Source organism: Mesocricetus auratus, unplaced genomic scaffold, assembly GCF_017639785.1.
Source record: "Mesocricetus auratus isolate SY011 unplaced genomic scaffold, BCM_Maur_2.0 Super-Scaffold_15014, whole genome shotgun sequence".
In the NCBI taxonomy this organism is placed as follows: domain Eukaryota; kingdom Metazoa; phylum Chordata; class Mammalia; order Rodentia; family Cricetidae; genus Mesocricetus; species Mesocricetus auratus.
In genome coordinates this window covers 36,325,445-36,341,037 of record NW_024429186.1, presented here as the reverse complement: position 1 = coordinate 36,341,037, position 15,593 = coordinate 36,325,445, and the positions used below count along the sequence as shown (strand labels likewise).

The 15,593-nt window shown below is 49.6% G+C and overlaps 1 protein-coding gene across 2 annotated transcripts in view; it reads left to right on the top strand.

The window, feature by feature from the left end:
• The window catches only part of Galnt16 (polypeptide N-acetylgalactosaminyltransferase 16), an 85,190-nt gene that overhangs the window by 63,338 nt on the left and 6,259 nt on the right, over nucleotides 1-15,593 (top strand). For both annotated transcript variants that reach the window (XR_005876235.1, XM_040742826.1), the window contains 6 exons: nucleotides 248-332; nucleotides 623-726; nucleotides 6,454-6,580; nucleotides 8,665-8,757; nucleotides 10,076-10,159; nucleotides 15,144-15,286. Coding sequence is in view for 1 of the 2 variants with exons in the window: in XM_040742826.1 (XP_040598760.1) it covers nucleotides 248-332; nucleotides 623-726; nucleotides 6,454-6,580; nucleotides 8,665-8,757; nucleotides 10,076-10,159; nucleotides 15,144-15,286 (636 nt within the window). In the remaining variant the exon portion in view is untranslated. The remainder of the gene's footprint in view (nucleotides 1-247; nucleotides 333-622; nucleotides 727-6,453; nucleotides 6,581-8,664; nucleotides 8,758-10,075; nucleotides 10,160-15,143; nucleotides 15,287-15,593) is intronic.

The window sequence follows — 15,593 nt, the reverse complement described above, 5'->3', positions numbered from 1 at the left end:
ACCCTAATATAATATGGACACCTCATCTTAGTTTTTGTTTTTAGCATTGCAGATCTCTATGGGCACATCACACACTTTGTAGTATCTGTCTTGTCAGTAGGTTGACAGCATGTGAGGTAGGCACATGTCCCCATGTGAGTGCAGAACGCCCTGCTGTGATTAGAAGAGATTGAAGGGTTGGAAGAAAAGGTCCACAGTCCTCGGTGGGCTCTTCTCTGAGCCTACCCTCACCCTGCTTTGCCTGTAGGATTCGACTGGAGTCTGCATTTCAAATGGGAACAGATTCCGCTGGAGCAGAAGATGACCCGGACAGACCCCACCAAGCCCATCAGGTCAGGCTTGGCCTCTGGGAAGCTCACTCCTTCCTGGATCAGGGGCCTGGGAGGCTCTTGGGAGGGTGTGTCATTACCAGGGCTTCCAGGGGTTCCTAGTCTACATGGTGACTCTGTCTGGGCCATCAAACCCGCCCATAGGGACAGAGGATTGAGATCATGGGAGCAGTTGTGAGGACCCCAAGAACTCACCAAGTCTCCTGCCCCCGTGACTCTGCGGGTAGGGAGTCAAAACAGAGGCTCTGGGTTTCCAAATTTCATGGTTGCACCTTCACTCTCTGTCTCCCCAGGACACCTGTTATAGCTGGAGGGATCTTCGTGATTGACAAGTCCTGGTTTAATCACTTGGGAAAGTATGACGCCCAGATGGACATCTGGGGAGGAGAGAACTTTGGTGAGTCAATAAATAATAGCAGTAAAAACACAAGAGTAATGTTAATAGTTCAGACAGAGCACAGTCTGCACATGAGGCCCTGGTCCTAAAGATGTGACATTTAATCACCCTAAGGACCCTCTGAGGTAGTCGACTCCATTTTTCCTGATTAAAAAACAGGTACAGAGAGCTATTTGTTCAGATCCACTCAGATAGACAAAAGAGTTTAGGTGTCCAGCCAGCGTGTGGCCAGATGGCTAGACATGTGTGTGTGGGAACACAGGACCGAATACGGCTTAACTATGTGACTGTTTCTCTACCGGAAGGGGTAGGGAGGTATACAACAGGGCACGATGGTCACATGTAAGCAGGGAGTCAGAGGCCTGGGCATGACAGTCACATGTAAGCAGGGAAGGCCTGGGCTTGGCTTCTTTAGTTTGTTTGATTCTGGGCAAATTAAACCTCTTTGGTACCCAGTTTCCTCCAGAGCTTTCTGAGTAGTGATTGAAGCTGTGGCGCTGATTACTGTGTGTGAGACCATCAGAGCCCTGAGGATGGGAACTCTTGGACTGCCTGGAACAGCAGGAGGGAGATGGAACAGTCAAGAGAGGGAGTAGTTTGCTCTGCTGTCCCAGAGGACCATAGAGAGGTCACCATGCGTGGCTGGAGCCCAGGCTCCAGCATAGGTGGTCTGGGTCACTGGAAAAAGCAGTCCACTTTGGGAACCTGAGTTTATTCACTTGGGGGTGAAAAAAATCCTCCTTCCCAGGTGCTGGTGAAATGGGCATGAGACTGGGTATATCAGGCCAGGCCCTAGCAGGGTGCAAATGCTGCATGTGTGTTCACTAAGGACTCGTGCAATGTGGACCAGTATAAAGCTTGGCCAGCACAGTCCTGGGTGGCGCTGTGGCCACACATAGACAGCTGTAGCCAGCCACTTGCAGGCCTGAAAAATGGGGAAGGAAGCACCCCTGGTAGTTACTGTGTTCTCATGGGGTGATGGAGATCGTAGTGAGGGTGGAGAGGTTAGTTGGGGAGGGCGAGTGTCACCCCTCACCAATCTCTATCTGCTGCTGCCTCCTGCTGGCTGAACCTGGATGCCCAGGGCAGGAAGCACGTGGGCTTATGCAGTCTAAACAGAAGCCTCCTACACAAAGAAACCAGGCAGGGCAGAGAGCTATCCCAGGGTCCTTGGGGGCAAGGCTAGTTCTCTGGTCCAGCTCTGGAAGCTCCTCTCACAATCTCCTTTCCCACCTGACCAGGGTTCTGGATGGTGGGTAGAGCTGTGACCCTGGGACACGGGTAATGGTGCTGCCTTCCTAAGCTCAGTCAGAAAGTGACACATGTGACTGGTGTCCCAGAAGAGCCCTTGAGGGTTAGGAGGTACTCTCAAGGCCTGTGTGTGACGTGAGGAGGTGGTCCTTGTCCTCTCTCTCCTGCCTCACCAGGAAAACAGGTAAACAGCCAAGTGGAAATAGGCACAGGCTTTTCTCCTCTCAGATCTCTCTCAAAGTGGACAGGCAGCCCTCACAGGAGTAAATGCTATGAGCTGGGGCACCGTGACCCTGGCATCCTCACCCATTTCATGTGTTTGGAGTCCTAGTGACCTGCTTTGTATCCTGGTCCCTACTTGAAGGCAGCTTTGGCAAAATGGGTTTGCTGTGAAGCCACGGCTGGCCCAGCAGGCTGGAAAAGGCCCAGCCTTGCTGCATGTAGACGTTTCTCCCTCCCTTTCTTTCTCTGTGTTTTTCAGGCTGGGAACTGACAGAGAAACCCATGAATGATCAAATAGCTCACTTCAAACCCTGCCTAAGGCAAGGGCTCCTGGGCTGGGAAACTTGAAAGGCAGAGCTAGGAGAGGTTCCAGCCAGGGTTCCATGTTAGTCAGAAGAAATCCAAAGAAGTGTCTAGGCTGCCTGTGGCCCACACAGGGTCAGTTGCTGGGCCAATTTTGAGGCCTGAGACTCCTCTCTCTGATGGTTTTGGCTTTTTATTTTATTTCTTTGTGCAAAGACAGGAGTCACCCAAACTGAGCCATACTCCTGTGTCCCCTGAGAGAGGCCACCTGGGTTGGGCTAGCAGATCTGAAACCTTGGAAGTTACCGTAGGGTTTCTTCCTCTGCTTAAGCTGCAGGGTCTCCCATGTCCTTCACCCGACACCCAGAGGCCTCCTGCTGGCTCCTAGGTTCTTCCTGGAAACCCACGCATGAACTCTACCCCGTCTCCCTCTTTTCAGTCCCTCCCTCAACAGGTCTTTGTTGCCCAGAACTCACAGGCCAGGTCTTTTCCTCAGGGTTTATACCCTGCTGGAAAATTCTCCCCCTGAGAATTGCAAAACCTCTTTCAGATCTTGATGCCCTTTCAGTTGGAAATTTCTCAAGTCAGGAACTGGAGAGATAGCTCAGTGGTTAAGAGCACTGACTGGAAGAGGGTTCTGGGGTTGTGCATTGCAGGCTGGGTATCTTTTGCTTTATGTCTGGTATCCACTTATGAATGAGTACATACTGTATTTGTCTTTCTGGTTTTGGGTTACTTCACTCAGGATGTTTTATTTTTTTCTAGTTCTGTATATTTACCTACAAATTTTAGGATGTCATTGTTTCTTATAGCTGTGTGAAAGTACCACATTTTTTTTTGTTTTTTTTCGAGACAAGGTAGCTTTGTAGACCAGGCTGGCCTCAAACTCACAGAGATCCACCTGCTTCTGCCTCCCAAGTGCTGGGACTAAAGGCGTGTGCCACCAACATCTGGCTTGCCACATTTTCTTTATCCATTCTTCAGTTGAGGGGCATCTAGGCTGTTTCCAAGATCTGGCTATTACAAATAATGTTGCTATGAACACAGTTGAGAAAATGTCCTTGTGGTGTGAGTATGCCTCCAGATGGAAGCACATGCAGAAATTCACAACTAACCAATGGGCTGAGCTCCTGGAGTACAACTGAAGTGAGGGAGGAGCGATAATATGACCAAAGGGGTCAAGACCATGATGGGGAAATCCACAGAATCACCTGACCCGAGCTAGTGGGAGATCACTGACTCTGGTCTGACAAATGGGGAACCTGCATAAGACCAAACTAGACTCCCTTAATATAGGTGACAATGGTGTGGCTGGGACAATATCTAACTCTAACTGACTTAGTGGAGCCCATTCTATATGGAGAGATACTTTGCTCAGCCTAGACACAGGGGTATGGGGGGGGTGGAGAGGTGCCTTGGTCCTGCCTCAACAAGATGATGGGACAGACTTCATAGACTTCCTAGGGGAGGCTTTGCCCTCTCTGAGGAGTGGATGGGAGGTGGGGTTGGGGGAGAAATGGGAGGGTGGGAGAGGAGGAGGGAGGGGGACTGGGATTGGAATGTAAAAAATTTTTAAAAAGAACACTGATTATTGCTGGGGGGCAGGGTTACCCCTTTAGCCCCAGCATTTGGGAGGCAGAGGCACGTGGATCTCTGTGAGTTGGAGGCCGGCCAGTATGATCTACAGAGCAAGTCCCAGGACAGACTTCAAAGCTACACAGAGAAACACTGTCTCAAAAAAACAAAAAACAAAACAAAAAGCATCCATTGTTCTTCCAGAGGACCCAGGTTCAATTCCCAGCACCCACATGGCAGCTCACACATGTCTATAACTCCAGTCCCAGGGGTTCTAACACTATCTTTGGGCCTCTTTGAGCATCAGGCATGCATCTGGTACACGGATATGCATGCCAGCAAAACGCCCACACACATACAGAATAAAATAAGGAAAGAAAAATTCTTGAGCGATACTAATTAAAAATGCAGTGTGTCCACCCCGCTCCACTGTCCCCTGACCTCGCTGCCTCTCCCTCCCTTGCGCTCGTCACCCTCCCATATGCTACGTGGTCATCACATGCTCTTGTTTACTTGTAGTTTTTCTTTCCTGCTGTCATGGCGCGCGCGCGCGCGCACACACACACACACACACACACACACGCACACATGCACACAGGCACACACACAAACGTGTGTGCACACATACACGTAAGGGAATCTAGAGTAGCGCACAACACATAAAAGATGCTCAGCTAACATTTGCAGGGTGAATTAAAGAACTTCACTCAAGTGTGGTTTGGGCTAGGGAGTGCTCAAAATGCACAATGCTGTGCATCTGTGAGGACCAGAGTTCAAATCCCTAAAGCCTGCATAAATGCCAAGTGGGTTTAGTGGCCAATATGTAATTTCAGCCCTTGAAAGGCAGAGGTGGGATCCCTGGAGCAAGCCAGCTGGCCCCAGTCTTGCAATGCAGGATGCTTGCTGACGTCAACCTCTGGCCCCCATGCACACGTGCACACACACACACACACACACACACACACACACACACACACACACACAGGCACCTATACCGCTGTGCCCACACAGATGCAAACACATACAAGTCAGAGAGAGAAAGAAAGCAGTGTGTGGCTTGCTTGACACCATGTGAACTTTACATTGCAATGTTGCCAAGTCCAGTGACCTTGGAGAGGTTTAAAAAACAGAGCTGGGATCAGTGGTATATACTTCTATCTCAGCACTGGGGAGGGTTAGGTAGGAGGACTACTTGAGTTCAGGAGTTCAAGACCAGCTTGAGTGACATAGACCCCCCCCCCCACTCTCAAACAACACAAGAAAAGGTGGCACACACAGTAATCTAAGCATTCGTGTTGAAGCAGGAGGATTGCTGAGAGTTTAAAGCCAGCCTGGACTACAGGCTACATGGAGAGTACCAGATCAGCCTGGGATATATAGCAAGATCTTATCTCTAAAAACAAAGAAAGAAAGGAGGGAGGGAGGGGAGGGGAAGGTGAGGGATGGGGAGAATACAGGAAAGATGGATAACAGTCTGACTTCTGGGCTACTGTAAGAATCAGACGTTTACATCATGGTACATAGTAGGTGCTCAGTAAATGGATGATGGTTACTGGTGCTGTCATCGCCGTTGTAGATAATAATAATTTGTAGCAAGCATGGACAATATGAGCTCAGTGAGATGAGGTGTTACAAAGATAACCATCTATCCCCAATTCTAAACCTCAACCACCAAGGCCAGCTGCAGACCTCTGGCTGGGGAGGGAGACGGGTGCCTGGCAGTTTATGGGAAGAACTAAGGAATCCATTACCATGGCTGATAGTAATCCTTGGGAGGGGCCCAAGCTACTGTGCCAGTGAGAGCTCCAGGCCTGTCCAGGGACCACAGTGTAACCCTCATCAAAACTTTATGGTAGAGGACTTGCACATAAACATCACACAGCACTAGCCAGACCCAGCATCTGTACCTCTCGGTGAACTTCCGTGATGGTAGAACAGCCATTCTGAAGCTGTAGAGCTTTACACCGGATTACACTTTCATCCTCTTGGTTTTTCCAGACAGGGTTTCTCTGTGCAGCCCTGACTATCCTGGAACTTACTCTGTAGACCAGGCTGGCCTCGAACTCACAGAGATCTGTCGGCCTCTGCCTCCCAAGCGCTGGGATTAAAGGTGTGTGCCACCACGTCTGGCTTCACTTTCTTCTTTTAAAATTATTTTATTGAGAGAGAGAGAGGTATATGCACATGCACAAATGCATGCATAATGTGAGCTCGTGCAAGGAGTGCAAGCACCCCATTTTATCTTGCACAAGAGCTCACATCCCAGTATATACCTTCAGGGAGACACCAAAGAGAAAGAAACCCATCCCCTTCCTCCTTTCCCACCATCACCTGGAGGGATCCTTCCCCTTCCTCTGACACTGTCATCTCCTGCAGAACTCTCCTTCAGGGTATGGATGTGCGGTGGCAGCTTGGAGATTGTACCCTGTAGCAGGGTGGGCCATGTCTTCAGGAAGCGGCACCCCTACAACTTCCCTGAGGGCAATGCCCTCACCTATATCAGGTAGGTCCCAATGGGAAACACCCTGGAGGAAGCATGGGATTCCCTCCCTCTAGTTACTCACCATCTTTGTGCCTTTCGGCTGCCAACCTGTATCTCAAGCCTCAGTTTCTCCATTTGCTGCCCTAGGTCTGACATTTTGGGTGTTTCTGAGGGCAAAGGATGAAATTGAAACATTGCCCCTTGTGTCTCTCTTGTCTTGATTCCCTTTGTCCACAAGTATTGGACAAATAGTCGAATGACCAATATATTGTTGTCCTCTTTGAACATGGTTGTTGGTCATGGTTTCCAATGGTCCCACATAAACTTGGCCTGGTACCTGACCATGTTCCCAGCCACAGAGCACACTTGGTCTCACAGGAGAGAGAACCTTGTCCTGGAAGACCATCCCATGATCTGTGCTCCTGATGGAGGAGTTGGCTGGTGGGGGATGGGGGCTGTCCTGAGTATACATCCCCTCCTAAGGATATATTTTTCCCCTCATGCTGGTTTGGGTGGGTTGGCGGAATGCTTTCCATATTTGATTAATGAATGATCTAACATTTTCTTTGACTTCTCCCATCCCAGTTTTTTGTTTGTTTGCTTTGGTTTGGTTTGGTTTTCTCAGACAGGTTTCTCTGTATAGACTTTGACTATACATGTTCTGTAGACCAGGTGGGCCTTGAACTCAGACAGAAATCCACCTGTCTCTGCCTCCCAAGTGCTGGGATTAAGGGCATGAGACACCACCACCTGGCATCCCACCTCATTTTTTATTTTTTTGTTTTTCAAGACAGGGTTTCTCTGTGTAGCTTTGTAGACCAGGCTGGCCTCGAACTCACAGAGATCCACCTGCCCCTGCCTCCCAAGTGCTGGGATTAAAGGCATGCACCACTACTGCCCAGCACCCATCGCATTTTCTAAAAGATATATATTTACTTTCAGTTGTGTGTTAGTGTTTTGCCCAATCTATGTATGGGCACCATGTTCATTCCTGGTGCTTGAGGAGGCCAGGAGATGGCAGATCCCCTGGAACTAGAGTTACAGATAGTTATAAGCCACCATGTCGGTGCTCAGAACTGAAGTCAAGTCCTCTGGAAGAGCAACAAGCCATCTGTCTGGCTCCCTTACATCCCATTTTTACAGTCAAAGTCATGTAAATTTACTGCAGGACCAACACCAACTTTTACATGCAGATGGTATTTGCATATCATATTTGTGATGATTACTCTTTGTTGTATCCAAGAAGAAAGTGAAAGTCATCTCCGTTCATTCTCTATTTGCCCACTCATCTTTTAAGCAACTGCTGGTACACTTAGCATGAAAACCTTTAACTAGAACTACCTGCTTGATGGTGTCAGACCTTTAGATCCATCCGCATGTGTACCTTGTATGCAGAGACCCACTGCGCTCCATAGCTTGTGTTAGTAGGTTGCTGCAATGCACCCTTCTAGCGTCCTGACTCTCTGGCACCCGTACGGCAGCCAGCCTTCCTCCTCAGCATCATTAGCCATGGCATCTGTTTTCAAGGCTGCCTCACCCTCCATTGTGTAGAAATCTTTTCCCATTGAAGGGCATTTCTTTTGCTGACAGTGTTTTGTTAAGCAACTATTCATGTGTGTGTCCCCTTGGCCCACATGACAGGTCTTTCAATAGGACAGATCCCTTTGAGTCGAGAGCCTGTCATGGGTTCTGACAGATCACCCTCCAGACAGACTGTAGTGATTCATTTCACCCAAGCCACTGTTGTTTTTCCTGTACTGCCGGGATTCTTGTTGCTCTCTGCTGCACGGAGCTCATCTTCTTTTTAAGTGTATATTGTTAATCAACAAACAGCCAGGCCTGACAGTACAGGCCTGTAGTCCCAGCTGCTTCAAGTTTCAAGGCCTGCATGGGGTAAAGATTGAGTTCAAGACCAGCCCAGGTAGCTAACTGCAATCATATCTTCATAAAAGTAAAAGGCCAGTGGTTACACCAGGGGCGGAGTGCCTGCCTAGCAGATACCAGGCCGTGGGTTCAACCCCCCAGTACCACATTTAAAGGCTGTAAGAGCCCACCTCCACTCTTTCCCCTCTCTGCTAACTTGGTTTTGCTTTCCCTGCTTTTAGGAATACAAAGCGTACTGCAGAGGTATGGATGGATGAGTACAAGCAATACTACTATGAGGCCCGGCCCTCTGCCATCGGGAAGGCCTTTGGCAGGTGCGTCCCTCCAAATCCCCCATTTGCCTCCCTCCTCACGTTTGCATAGCCAAGCAAATATGAAGTAGGTGTGCACTGGACAGCGCACACTGGGCTGAACGGGAGACTGAATGGTCTCCCTGGTAACCGAGTCCTGGCTCTTCCAGCTTCTCTGGCCTCTGGGAGGGGGTGTGATGCACAGACAAGACCTTGATTCAGGACCCTAGTCCTACGTACTTCATGCAGACAGATAAAAGGTTTCTCCATGGAAGCTTAAAGTGCAGCCATTCAAAGCTGCCTTCAGGAAGAGCAGCGTCTGAGGTAGTCACGACAGACTTGTCTGCCAGGGACCATGCAGGGTTGCCACCACACCCACCCAAGCCTGAGATCTGTCAGCCTACTTTCCTGTCATGGCCTGTGATAACCAGTGTATAGTTAAAGCATTTCAAAAGTGCAGATGGATTATGAAATCAATGTAGTGAATCCTCATCAGCATTTTTAAAAAAGGATGCGAAAGACGCCATGGATGAGTTTAAGTGCTGAACAGACTAGAAAATCAGACTTGATTGCAATCTTCAATAAGTATTGTTTTGTGAAGCTCATTGCATTGTGTGTGGATGTGCACCCACCTGTGTGTTCTCAGCCTGGGTGTCCATGGCATGTAAGATGTGCTGACCTCCTTGTTAATGATGTCGTCAGGAAAGTTTGAAAACATTGTTAGCAATCAATGGCAAATGAATCATCCCATCTGTTTACTTCTATCTGTTCTTAAGAAGAGAAACGCAAGCCACGAAGTACTTCTTTTAACGTTTACTGAGGATATAACCTGGCCTAAGCATCCCATGTCCCCTTTTGACACTCACAAAAAGCCACAGTGAGCAGTGGATCTAGTTACTTGGAGAGGTGGCTATCTGGTGGCCTTTGTAGTTGGTGTAGCTGAGGAAGGTGAGGAGATTGAAGAGCATGTCCCAACTACACATCAGAAGGTCGTGACCCACCAAATCCCGAAAGATGTTCACTTTAGACCCTGTATCCTAAAGCGGAAGTTGATGAAATCCTCTGCAAAAAAAAAAAAAAAAATGAGGACAGTTTGTACATGCTAACAGGAGTCGCTAGGAGCAAGAGGCTGAGGACAAAGTGTGGCTCCTGCAAGCTCAGACAGAAATTAACAAGAGGACACAGGGGAGACCGGAGAAGGGAGTGTTCGCGTCAGATGTTAGTATTAACTACCGAGATATGTGAGAAGCAGGGGCTGGCCTCCCTGTGCTCCCTTGGGCCGTGCTCCCTCGGGCCTTCCTCCCCACATTTCTGCCCTTTCCCGGCCTTTGTTTCCTTTCAGTGTGGCAACACGGATCGAGCAGAGGAAGAAGATGGACTGCAAGTCCTTCCGCTGGTACCTGGAGAATGTCTACCCTGAGCTCACGTGAGTTCCGGCCTCTTTCCAGGGCTGGGGACCAGTGACCTGTGATGCCCTGAGCTGCATCCTTCAGCTGCCAAGCATTCATCTTCCCTCAAAGGCTCTGAGAGAACAGAGGAGGCATTACCATGAGTTATCAGTCAGGCATGATAGGGCTGCATTTTTACCAGACTGGCTCCCGGACTAGAAATGGATATTGTCTCCTTAGGAGAACAACACTGCATTATGCAGCTGAGGCCTCGAAGCTTTCCTCACCTCTGATCCTGTTCTCTCTCTGCTGGAAGCTTATCCCAAGGAGATAAAGTCATCAGGGCACAGAGCTGTTGACCGCAGACCCTGCCAGCCAGTCTGCTAGGGGAAAATGAGATGCAGCTAACTCTTAGGCTGGCTCACTGGATCACTGATACAGCCATTTAAACAAATATTATGCATCCATTAGTATGTAATCACAGACACCAAAAAAAAGTGCAGGGAAATGTTTGCTCTGGCAAAGAGGGAGCAAAATGCAAATGGCTTGTGGCTGTGTGTGCTCTGAAGGGAGCTGAGGGAGGTAGGAAAGGCTATGGCTGTGACAGGGTGGGCCACTCAGGTTCCTTCTTCCCCATTCTAAATCCTTTTTGGTGTCTTGGTTACACTGTTCATTTCCTCACCCGCTTCAGATTTTGACTCATTTGTCTCCTCCTTGGGGACACTTAGTCTGAACACTAAACTGATAGCAGCATCCTTCTCTGGCATTCCTCTGGGACCTACATCAGCATCTCACACACACTCCTAGCTGGTTACGTTGATGTCACCTCCTGCACTTGCCTAGAAGCTCCCCGAGGCAGAAGCCATTGCTGATTTTGTCTGTAGCTCTCCTCCGGCCCCTAGAATAGTGTCTATCACAAAATAGACACTGGGTAAACGTCTTTTAAAAGAAACATTTTTGAGAGAGTAAATTCTAGTGAGCAAGACTTGGGAGTGTCTGGAGTTAGCTCCCTTCCCCTGTAACAGTCCCTGGGGAGCCTCTTCATTCCCCTGGTGTTGCTTCTTTCTCTCATGATGTTGTCCTGGCTCCCTGGGACACTGCACCCCTCCCTGCCTACAAGTTCTGCAAGGAGGGGACCTCTGTTCTCCGAGGGCATATCTACTGCCTGGAAAGTTCCCACTGTTAGGTTGCGCCAAGTCCTGGAAAATAGCTAGATGCTGAACCCAGATAATACAGCTCAACGTTCCAAATACAGCCTGCCCGGTAAGTCCAGGCTGACTGCCGGAAATTTCTAAGAAATTCCCGAACTACAGTCCAAGCTACACCAGCCTCTTTGGAAGCAAGTCACCAAGCAGCCAGCCCCTAACTGAGAAGCGTGGGACATGGATTCGCAAGAGTGCGAGTGAGCATCCTGGGTACGAGGCGTGCATGCTCAGCCATGAGGCACTTCTGAGACAGGAAGGCAGTAGCAGTGTTTTACCCACTGTCGAGTTCCTACATTTGGATGGCATTTTGGGCACTAGGTCAGCATGAGGAACTGAGGAGCCTGTGGGGAGGGACAATGGGGAGATGGAAATGGGTCCTTCCTCTCCACACCCCAGCCCCCCACTCTACCCCAAACCTGGACCCATCCCAAGACAGGGCAGTGTATTAAATGTGCAGTGTTAAATCAGGACAGAATGCCACCTCCCCCCCACCATTGATTCCATGGTTCCTTCCTATCTAGCTGGTTTAGCTTCAGGTCAAAGGGCCAGGGGCCAGGGGTGGGTCAGATTGACGTCACTGTCTCTCCACACTGAGTATCTTTAGATTGCCTACATGTCGCAGACGGTTACCACAAAGTCTGAGAAGGATAAAATAGCTTCCTTTGCTCTGTGTTCAGGGTTAGCTTCAGCTGGCCCCACTAGCTGCTGATTCACCACCTTTATTAGACCTGGCCCAAGCAGCAGTGCAGACCAAATCACACCTTTATATGGGTGCTAGTCACACAGTGGCCATTGTAGACTCACTACAGTAGCCTCAAGCAGATGGCAGGAAGCACTCTGGCCAAAATGTATGCAATAACAACTTCCTAGGAGGCGGAAGTCAGGCAGCTTGAGCAGGGGCTGCTATGCTATTTCTGAGAAGGCAGTGTAAGATCTGATGGCAGCCCTGCTTAGAGGCACGTCACTGAGGGAGGCACAGGGGACCACCTATAGACAGGACAGGTTGGCTTGCTATGCCGGGCAGCTGAGGAAGATGATGACAACTGCCATCTTGGCCAACTAAAACCACCGGTGCACATCAGGGACTGCGTCTGCTCTTGACACTGCTGCCCAACACGGCTTCCTTCCCAAGCTTCACTGGGCAGCCCCACAGGGCCAGTGCCTGTCACCTCTGACGCCAGCTGGCACATGTCCCAAAGCAATGGGGAGTGGGCAGACAAGCATAGGGGGTCAGAACAACCCTGCACCCCTTGATGCATTCCTCTGGAGCACAACTCTCAATCTTCAAAGGTGCTGGAAGGCAGCTTGTGTCTGTGCAGAGAAGGAAACTCTGCAGGGAGGGTGAAACTTCTCCTAGTAGGAGTTGCAAGCTTGGCTCCTTCCAGCGATCAGATAGGCAGTGAAAGCAAGTCAAGTGATGGGGTGAACAGCGGGGAGTGAGGCTGCCCCTCCAGGCGGAGGATGAGTGTTGCCAGCTCAGGGGGCCTGGTCTCCCCCTTTTTTCCCATGATATTCTGGATTCGGGTTCTGCTCTATGGTTTTGAAGGTTTTACTCTCTCTGTCTCTCTCTGTCTCTCTCTCTCGTGTGTGTTCATACACGAGCACACACACGCAGAAATGCATGCAGATGTGTGTGCAGATGTGGGTGGAAGTGATGTCAGAGCTGGATGTCTTCCACTGCTGGGCTCCACCTTATCTTTTGAGGCAGGCTCTGTCACTGACCTTGGGGTTCACCAGTTAACTAGACTGACTGGCTGGCATCCTGAGGATCTGCCTGTCTCTGCCCACTCCCTGCACTAGAGTCACAGAAACAAGTAACCGTGCCTGGTTTTTACATGAGTGCTTTACACGGGTCGTTGCTGCCTGCGTGGTATACACTTCATCAACTGAGCCGCCTTAAGCCTTTAAAAATATTTTAACTAATTGATTTAATTCGGGTGGGGACTTGGATGCGCATATGAACATCAGGAGTCAGTTCTGCCCGTCTACCATGTGGGTCCCTAGGACTGAACTCGGGTGGTCAGGCTTAGCATCGAGGGCCTTCCCCCTCTGAGCCATCCTGCCAGCCCCCTGAGCTTTTAAATTGCTGCCCGATGAAAAGCAGCAGTAACCCTCTGTGTGGGTCAGATGGAATGTGTCTGATGGCCACATTCAGCCAGGACCTGCAGTTCTAGCCTCTGCTCTGGACCTGCACAGCAACTCTGGTTCTGAGGGGAAGTCCAGGATGTGAGGGGGAGTGAAGGGAGCTACCCAAGGCTCTCTGAGAGCAATCAGTTCTGGGGTTCTTGAACAGCCTGGGGAAACATGCTATGGCTGAGATCCTTCAAGGATTTCCACATTAAGGAGTAGCAGACATGTCCCCTCCCAGGGTCCAGGCTCTCTCTGGACTAGGGAGCAGGGAGCATTAATTTCTGAGCCCTCATAGTTTCCTGACACTTGGTGATGGATGTCAGCTGGAGATGCAGCCTCCTTAGGTTTGATACCCAGGGGCTATCAGTGTGTACGCACATGTGTACATGTATTTAAGCATTCTCCTGGCACATGAGATGTTTTACTAATGGGATAGCTTGGGGCTGGAGAGATGGCTCAGTGATTAAGGGCACTAACTGCTCTTCCAGAGGTCCCAGGTTCAATTCGCATCAACCGCATGGCTGCTCACAACTGTCTGTAACTCCAGTTCCAGGGGATCTGGCACCTTCACACCAATGCATATATATCCCAGTGTGATAGTTTGAAGCCTGCCTCAGCAGCATTTCCAGGTTTTTTCCACAATCATTTGTAACTGGTGCAGGGTTTCTATGCTATGGATGTTTCTAGCCCATCTCAGCTGCTAAATAACCAGAATGTCCAATGATGTCAGTATCGGTCATTCTCATATGAAGATCTTTGAACACGCCAAGCTTATTCCCATGGGATAAATTTCTTTTCTTTCTTTTTTTTAGAAGAGGTTCTTATTTTTAATAATTTAGTTTTATTTTATGTGCATTGATGGTTTGCCTGCATGTATGTCTGTGAGAGGACGCCAGATCCCATGGAACTGGAGTTACAGACAGTTGTAAGCTTCCATGTGGGTTCTGGGAATTGAACCCATGTCCTCTGGAACAGCAGCCGGTACTCTTAACCACTGAGCCATCTCTCTAGCCCCCACCACCAGAATACATTTCTTAAACTGGCGTTCTTATGTCAAAGACATGCACATTTTAAGGATTTTGATGCTTAATCCTGCACTGCTTTCTCAAAGTTTAACTAATTTATGCTCTCAACTGGTGGAGTAAGACAAGATCCAGCCTCACAGGCGACAGCAACACTGGGCATTGTTTAAAACGCACATACATATACTCACACATGAGTATGTGAGGAACAAATACTGATTGCTCTCTAACATGCATTCTTTAGTTATAGTGACACTGAACACATTTGCATGTTTGGACATTTTCAGTTAACCACTCCAAAATCATTCTTTCCCTGTTATTTTGAGATTGGGTATTGTTGTCACCTTTAGATTCTCAGGTATCAGCTTCTGGGCTGAGGAGTCCTGCGAGTCAGGCCTGAGTGTCTCAGGCTCCCCTGTGTCGCAGGCCTGGCCTCCAAGGGAGTCCCTGGCATTCCCATAAGAACCTACTAGAGTAGAGGCTGTTCGTCCTCCTTACAATCCTGTTCACCATCCCCCCTCCCTCCAATCACCCCTGTAGCACCACCCCCTGCAGCCAGGCCTGCCAGTCACAGAGCCCTCAGTGACTGTGTGCTACCCTCCGGAGGAAGGGGTGGCTAAGCTAGTGTGGGCAGAGAAACAGCCTGACACTGCCTTTCTCTTCAGTGTCCCAACGAAGGAAGTGCTCCCTGGTGTCATCAAGCAAGGAGTCAACTGCTTAGAATCCCAGGGCCAGAACACAGCTGGTGACCTCTTGCTGGGAATGGGCATCTGCAGAGGGTCTGCCAAGAGCCCTCCCCCCAGCCCAGGTAAGAAGAGGATGGGAGCCAAGGACATTGGCCAGGACTGGGGTTAGCACTTCTCTCGTTCATTGTTGTTCTGTCTGTAACCTCCGTTTAAGCCTCCTTCCCAGGGCTCCTCACACTTTGCTCCTGCTGCATGCCCATCTCTTTCCAGCCCCGTGTCCCTCACTTCTTCTAAAGGAAGAAATACTTTCCAGTTCTATGCTGGAGTACAGCTTGGATGTGTGTGATGGGCTGTGGGGGTCTCTGGGATGCTGTGCGTGTAGTAAATGCTTGAGTGCCACACCCACATCAGCTCTGCAGCAGGTTGTAG